Raw genomic sequence first — 8,189 nt, forward strand, 5'->3', positions numbered from 1 at the left:
ACAAGGCAGAGCAAAACCAAGCAACAAAAGAAAACAAAACAACAAAAAAGAAAAGCTTGTAGTTAGTTCAAGGACTGTTTGTTGGCCTTTAGGAGTGTTTTCCGGTCTAGTCTGATGAGGTGCAAAGACCTGGCCCCAAAGTCTATTTTTTGGCATTCCCTGGCGACTTCCTTGCTCTGTTCCCCTTGCTGTTCTGTTGCATATCCTTAAGTGTTTTGCCTCGGTGTGGTGGGATCATATTGGGTGCAATTCCCATACAGTGTCTCCAGTGTTGTCCCCTGTAGGGCTATGGGTCAGTGAGGGATGTTGTGTCTCGTACTGGGGCCGGCCATATGGTCCTCTCTGTGGATTGGCTGCTCTGAGCAGGAATATCATTGTCAAGGCTTCCTCTACCTTCATTTGCCCCCGTGTGCTCTGATCAGACATGTCCCTCTCCCTGAGCTGCAGCTTCAGTGCTGCCCTCTGAAGTAAATTCTTCTGGGGGAGGGGCAGCGCTCCACATAGTTGGGATTGGGGTGGGCCCCTCAGCTAATGCTAGTCTTTAGTGCCTAAAATTCTTCCCATTTCAACAACTTTCTTTTCCCCCCAGCATTGTTCAAACCCATTGTTCATCTAGAAACCTGTCTACATACTGCTTTGGTAAATAAGGGCACCTATGTAAAGAAAACTGGTGTTCCCTGCCGTTGAGGGGCACTAACTATAACACTGTGCGTTTCTCTTTCAGAGCAACCCAGACAATGGAGGGATTACTGCATTACATCAACCCAGCACACGCCATCTCTCTCCTGAGTGCCCTCAACGAGGAACGCCTCAAAGGACAGCTCTGTGATGTGCTTCTGATCGTCGGCGACCAGAAATTCCGAGCTCATAAGAATGTCCTGGCAGCCAGCAGCGAATACTTCCAGAGTTTATTCAACAATAAGGAGAACGAGTCACAGACTGTCTTCCAGCTGGACTTTTGTGAGCCAGATGCTTTTGACAATGTCTTGAACTACATCTATTCTTCATCCCTGTTTGTTGAGAAGAGCAGCCTGGCGGCAGTGCAAGAACTCGGCTATAGTCTGGGGATTTCCTTCCTGACGAACATCGTTTCTAAAACGCCTCAAGCCCCCTTCCTGCCGTGTCCTAGTAGGAAAAGAGTTTTCCTGGAGGAGGATGAAAGCAGCTCCCAAAAGAGAAGCGTCATTGTCTGTCAGAGTAGAAATGAAGCACAAGGGAAAACTGTGAGTCAAAACCCGCCCGAAGGAAGCCATATTTCCCGGCCCTCACCCGGCATCACCAGCAAGACAAGTACCAGTAAGCTGCATGTCCCCACACCCACGGATCCGCTTCACAATCTGTCGCTAAGTGAAAGGAGTTGGCCCAGAGATAGTTCAGTGGGATATGCTAAGACCCTTCAGCGCTCTGGCTCTTTGGATGAGCCTAGTAGAAGCAATGTGGCACAAAGAAATGCGGTCTTGCCTTCAAAGCCTCCACAAGACCGAGAAGCTGCAGAGGATAAGGCAGGTGGGAGTGGTCAGCTCCCCAAAGGAAAAGCCATCGAGCTGGCTTTGAAAAAAACACGGCCACCTGTTTTGTCCCTGTGCGGCTCATCGGAGGCTTCTTACCTCTTGAAAGAGACGAACCCAGGAGGGGGTCATGGCGAGGACAGAAGCTTGCTGTACTATTCCAAAATGGGTCTCGTGGTCCCGTCCAGAGAGCCTGGTCCTGGCAACCAGAGCATTGACCGAAGTGGCCCTCTTGTTAAGAGTCTCCTCAGACGGTCGCTGTCAGTAGACAGCCAGGTTCCTATGTATTCACCCTCTTCAGATTTGAAGTCTTCCCAGGGATTATCTGCCGTGGGTTGTGACGCACCAGGGAGCGTGCTTTGTGCTTTAGCTCAGAAGTCGGTGTTCAAAGAGGGCGGGGCAAAAGCAGCCTTGGATGGCTGTACTCCAGTCCTATCGCCACACCGCCTTAGGTCCTTCAGTGCATCGCAGTCCACCGACAGGGAGGCCGCCTCACCCGTCACGGAGGTTCGCATCAAGACGGAGCCCACCAGCCCCCTCTCAGACCCTTCTGACATCATCAGAGTCACCGTGGGGGATGCAGCAGCGTCCTCCCTGTCAGCAGTCACAAGAGACTTTTCCCTGAAAACAGAGGATGACTCGAAGGAAATGAGCAGGCTCCCAGCCAAGAGGAGGTTCCAGGCTGACAGAAGGCTGCCGTTGAAGAAGCTAAAGGTAAATGAGCACGGATCTCCTGTGTCGGAAGATAACTTTGAGGAAGGCTCGAACCCTCCTCTCCTCGAGACAAACCTTCCACATTCTGACATGAATAAAGATGCATTTGGTGAGTTGGAGGGAACGAAACCCAACAAAAAGTTTAAATGCAAACATTGCCTTAAGATCTTTAGGTCAACAGCAGGCCTTCACCGCCACGTTAACATATACCATAACCCCGAAAAGCCCTATGCTTGTGACATTTGTCACAAGAGATTTCACACAAACTTTAAAGTGTGGACACACTGTCAGACACAGCACGGCATAGTGAAGAACCCGTCCCCAGCCTCTAGTTCACATGCTGTTTTGGATGAAAAATTCCAAAGAAAACTGATTGACATAGTGAGAGAGAGGGAAATTAAGAAGGCCCTGATCTTTAAATTAAGGCGTGGCAAACCTGGTTTTCAGGGGCAGACTAGTTCCCCAGCACAGCAAGCCATCAAGAGGAACTTAAGATCAAGAGTCAAAGGAGCATACATTTGCACTTACTGTGGAAAAGCCTATCGCTTCCTCTCTCAATTTAAGCAGCACATAAAAATGCACCCGGGAGAAAAGCCCATTGGAGTACATAGAGTCACTAAGCCAAAAGAGCATGTCCCTCTTGAAAGCCCAGTAGACAGCAAGGAGGTTTACCAGTGTCGCCTCTGTAATGCTAAGCTCTCTTCTCTTCTAGAACAAGGCAACCACGAGCGATTGTGCAGAAATGCAACCGTTTGCCCTTACTGCAGCCTTAGGTTTTTCACGCCCGAGCTCAAGCAGGAGCACGAGAGCAAGTGTGAGTACAAGAAGCTGACCTGCCTGGAGTGCATGCGCACCTTCAAGTCCTCCTTCAGCATCTGGCGGCACCAGGTGGAAGTCCACAACCAGAACAGCATGGCGCCCACCGAAGACTTCACCCTGCCAGTTCTTGACCACAACGGCGACATCACCAGCTCCAGCTCGGCGAGGCCCCAGGCTCAGTCGGAGCCAAATAAAGTGAACCACGTGAACCCCGCCAAAGAGGACACCAATGTCTGCAGCGACTCTTCGGAACAAATTAACTTTGATTCCGAAGACTCCACTTGCCTCCCCGAAGACCTCAGTCTGTCCAAGCAACTTAAAATCCAAGTCAAAGAGGAGCCCGTGGAAGAGGCAGAGGAGGAGGTGCCCGAGATCAGCGTAGCCCCCAAAGAAGCGGCCACCAGCAAGGAGCCCGGCCTGTGGCCCTGTGAGAAATGTGGGAAGATGTTCACGGTGCACAAGCAGCTGGAGCGGCACCAGGAGCTCCTGTGCTCCGTGAAGCCTTTCATCTGTCACGTTTGCAACAAAGCTTTTCGCACAAATTTCCGGCTCTGGAGTCACTTCCAGTCCCACATGTCTCAGGCCACAGAGGAGCCGGTGCATAAGGAATCCGAGGGGTGCCCTGTGCCCACCAACTCGCCCTCCCCACCACCCCTGCCGCCGCCACCCCCACTGCCCAAGATCCAGCCTTTGGAACCTGACAGCCCAACTGGCCTGTCTGAAAATCCAACTCCTGCCACGGAGAAATTGTTTGCACCCCAGGAGTCAGACACACTTTTTTACCACGCCCCACCTCTCTCAGCAATCACATTTAAAAGACAGTTTATGTGTAAACTGTGCCATAGGACATTCAAGACTGCATTTAGTCTTTGGAGTCATGAACAAACCCACAATTAAAAGACTGACACTTTTTTACCTATTTCTGGAGTGGAGGTGGTTTCCAGATTTCAACTTACATTATGAAATGCCACAAGAGAAGCAGCTATTTTTGGAAAAAAAGAATAGTAAAGGTCAGAAATTATGTTTGAATTTACATTTGAGGCAAACAGATAATAGTAACAGCTGTGTTCAACTTTAGGAAAACTTAACAATATTGTGGTTCTGGGCTTTTCGGTCACAGAATGATTTTTATTTCATTAATGTTGAGATTTTATTCATCTTGATTGCACAGTAACTCATTCCACGGTGTCAGTATAATCTTTTAATTGAGGTTTTGTTTATTTTTCTAAACTAATTTAAAATTAGTGAAATACTTTATTAAAGTATCTTTAAAAAAAATCCCAGGCATCAAAGTTCTAGTTAATTTGTAGCCATGTTTTCCAGTCCAGAATGAATCAGGAAGAAGTGGAGTAGTTTGCAGTATTGCTTTAGCTACTAGAATACCTTAGCAATAATAAAGAATTTTTTAAAAAGATAAACCTCAACTTTAATAAGTTATCCTGACACTTGATCAAAAAATAGATATTTGGTATTTTGTGGTCACGTAGGACTTTTTTGTACAAAAATTGTGAGACATTTAAATGAGCAATAGTAATACTTAGTAACACTTAGATGCTTATAAAATAGTGAAAGCCTGAAGGCCAGATTCTGAGACTGGGGACATGCAAAGACGGCTTCCTGGAGGACCTCTGAAGGCAGTCACAGGCACTTCAGCAGCTATAGCCACGGTACTAAGAGTGCAGCTGCACCACCGTCTAGACACAGGGTAGCACTTGAGCGACTGTCGGGGTTTGGCTTGTCTCTGGTGTGTGCTATTCCGGAACTGAAAATCAGGGTGGGCTCGAGACAAAGACCCGAGGTCCTCCTCGGCTTATCAGCCTTCATTGAACAAAAACAGAACGTGTGTTGACATAGGTCCCCAATTCTGAAGCCATGCAGCACCTCTGAAATTTCTCAGTCCCTGCTTCCTTACAGACCCATCAAAGCCGAGAGAGACATGGCGCACGCACTTTCTGTGTGCTTTCTGAGAGCAGTCTAGACGACACACACACTTTGCTGCCTCTGTGTCTTCCATGGCGGTTTCTGTTAGAACTTTTCCTTGGAGGTTTCCTGACCCCCCTCGGGATAGTACATATGGTGGTTAAAAAGTCAGGGGCAAAATCATTCTCTGCTTGGAGTAACTGCTTACTGATTCGTGGAATCAAGAGGCCTCAAGGTTCTGCAAAAAATGAAATAGAAAAATAAGGGAATTTTTCCATTAATTTTTGGGAGCCTCCTGACCTGTTAAAATGCATCAAGTCTTCAAATCTGTACTAGCTACTTCCTTAGCTCCGTGGGGGCCGAGCTGCCCTTTTTTGCTGTTATAGAGAGAGGAATTACAGTGGCATGTGTAAGCCTTTCGGTCCGTGTAGCCAAAGCTCAATGGAGTGCGTCAAAAGGGAGAATTGTTTTACCTAGAGAGAGGTGGACTCGATCCATAAAAATAGAAATATTCTTGAAACGACCCAGTCTGTTGTAAGATCGAGGTATGGTTTAAAACTACCAAGGTTACTCCTTATCTTTTTTTTTTTTTTTGCAGTTAACCATTAAACAAAGCAATTACCGTGACAAAGAAATAATGTGTAGAATACTTAAATTTTGCTCTAGCCACTAGAACTTGTATCTGTCTCATTTGTCCACATTCCATACCAGTGGTAGGCAAAGCATTTCTTTTTATTGAAACAATCAATTTTTGTGAAATCCTAATTGATTTTTTCACATTTTAGAAATTGTATGATTTTTTTTACTTTTCTTTCATTTGAAAAATGCTAAATAAATAAACAAACAAACCAAAAACGCCACACCAAATAGTGGAGCGATTACACCCTATTTTGCCCTCCTTAAATTTGATCGAGTAGAAAAGTCAGAGTTACTGCTTGTGGCCATCGTTCTGCTTTCTGGAAGAAATCTATGCATTTTAAAGACAAACCTAAGCTAACGCATAAGATTTTCTATGGGACACCGGGACAGATAATTGTCAGCCAGCCGTCTCAGTGCGGCGACGGGTGTTTCTAACTGCAGGCGTCCCGGTAGGCTTTCCCTTCTTCAGAAGATGACAGCCGGCCCCAGAGCAGCCGTCACATGCACGTTGTATACGGAATGCCAGGCTACCGGACTGTTGTGACGTTGCAAACTCACTATCCCAGGACTTGAAACTTTATGCTACATTTTTGAAAATTTTTAATATTAGCAAAAAGTATTTTTGATCTAAACAATAGGCTCAACATATCTGTTAGGTTTAAATTTTTCCCAGTGTTTTGTCGATTCACATTTTTGTCTAGGCAAGGAACATAATTCAAATAAGATTTTGAACCAAAAGCATTTATAATGCAGTTCTCGTTTTCTATTACTTTTTATACTGTATCTTAAGAGCACTAGGCAGAAAGAATTTATTTTGGTGGTCAAAAATTATGCTTCCACTCATGTAACTATTTTCAATGTTAAGAAGTAAAATAATGAAAGATGTTAATTGCTTTATTTAGCACACTGTTTTATAAAGAATGTTTATCTCAGCAATTATTTGGTGTGAAACAGGTTGGCCTTTCATTGTTGCAACTCCTTAAATTAGCTAGTAAAGATATTCTTGTAAATGATTTTTCTGGTTGTAATTAATTTTGAAACTAGACAGCTCTCATTCCTCCTTGTAAGTATTCAGAATGCCATTTTTTTATGCAGTTGTGGAAAGAAATGTAAAATGTTTTAATATATTTGTTAATCTGAGAACTTGTTATTGAATCACTTTCTTTACTTGGGGTGAGGAGCTAGTAACAATATATGTATTGTTATATATGTATTATTTTTATCAAAGTAAGCAATGGAGATATCAAAATATTGTACATTTTTAATAGTTATATTTCAAGATTACTAGAATGTTCATCTTTAAACTACTTGGAGTTCATATGCATTATAGTTTTATCAAAATATATGACTAACAATTCAATGGTGATGTTATTTGCACTTGTGAGGAGATGAATGTACTTCCTGGTTTTGTTTTGGAATGCATTGTTACTGCCTGCTCTTCTTCAACTCAACGGCCGCAGCAATTCATTAGGAGTAATGGGATCCACACAGAGCAGCCCCTTTGGTGCTATGAGAACAGCAGCTCCTGTAAGACAATGGGCCATTCAGTGGAGTCACTAGGGTAGGCGACTCCCAGGGTAGAAGCTGGTCCTTTCAAGCAGCCTCACCCCCCCTCCCCCAGTACACTTCCTTCCCTATCAGACCATATGGAATCCTTTGTAATGCTTATTAGCAATAGGAAAATGTGTGATAGACTTACAAACCATTTAAATATAATATTTCTTAGATTATATGCATACTAACAAATGTTTTTACAAAATCTTTCTACATTGAATTACAACATCCCAAATAACTGAGCAGAGGCCTTTTTTCTTTTTCTCTTTTAATTACTTTATTTGCAAAAAATAAATAAAAGGCTATTGTCATAGGAGTACAAATAGTACTTAGCACATTGTTGCAGCAGAAACACCGTAAGATGTGACAAAGTGAGAGCCTGTAGGGGCCCACAACCAGAGCAGCAGCACATGCTTGTGTGTGTGCCGATGAACCCATAGCCTGTTCTCTGAGTAAGCACAGCTCTGAAGAAGATTCAAAAAGTCACCATAGACTTTCTAGCCTTGTCTGTGTTTTGATTTATGTAAGCTGGACTTAAAATGTTCTTGTTACAGCTAACTAAAGGGATACTTTTCTGAAAAATAATTTCTCCTGAAACTTCACAGAAATTATATAGGCAACCATTTAGGTGTCACCTGGTGTGGTCTGCACCCCAATCCCACCCCACCCCTCTAGTGATGCCACTGGAGAAAATGTGTTCTCCAAAGGAGGCAGGAGGTGGCTCCCTCTGCTGGTGGGCTAGAAGGTGGGGGTGAGGGAAAGACGTTGATACTACTAGAAGAATGAATAGGTCTCAAGTTGGCCTTTGTTTCTCTCAAACTAGGGTTGTGTGTGGGTATGTGTGTGTGTAATAAAATCATCTGAAATTTTAAGAAATAAAATTTGAATTTTCATATTGCAAAAATAATTAGATGTCATTTGTACAGGTTTCTAAATTGCAATTCACCAGTTTTGAAATCTTACAAGTCTATTAATTTCTGATGCCTCAGCAATGTTTTCTGCAATAATCGAAAAGTATTATTGGTTTAAATAATG

At 44.0% G+C, this 8,189-nt stretch overlaps 1 protein-coding gene across 2 annotated transcripts in view; it reads left to right on the forward strand.

Moving 5' to 3' along the window:
* LOC142439712 (zinc finger and BTB domain-containing protein 21) overlaps positions 1 to 7,810 on the forward strand; it is a 28,770-nt gene extending 20,960 nt beyond the window's left edge. The window contains exons 3-4 of one of the 2 annotated variants that reach the window (XM_075542268.1): positions 725 to 2,331; positions 2,935 to 7,810. In XM_075542268.1, the coding sequence (XP_075398383.1) occupies positions 738 to 2,331; positions 2,935 to 3,938 (2,598 nt within the window). In that variant the 5' untranslated portion in view covers positions 725 to 737 and the 3' untranslated portion in view covers positions 3,939 to 7,810. Of the gene's footprint in view, positions 1 to 724 lie in introns of both variants that reach the window. The other variant, XM_075542267.1, reaches the window with a different exon arrangement.
* Positions 7,811 to 8,189: the final 379 nt, after the last annotated feature.

The sequence above is a fragment of the Tenrec ecaudatus genome, chromosome 2, assembly GCF_050624435.1.
Source record: "Tenrec ecaudatus isolate mTenEca1 chromosome 2, mTenEca1.hap1, whole genome shotgun sequence".
In the NCBI taxonomy this organism is placed as follows: Eukaryota; Metazoa; Chordata; class Mammalia; order Afrosoricida; family Tenrecidae; genus Tenrec; species Tenrec ecaudatus.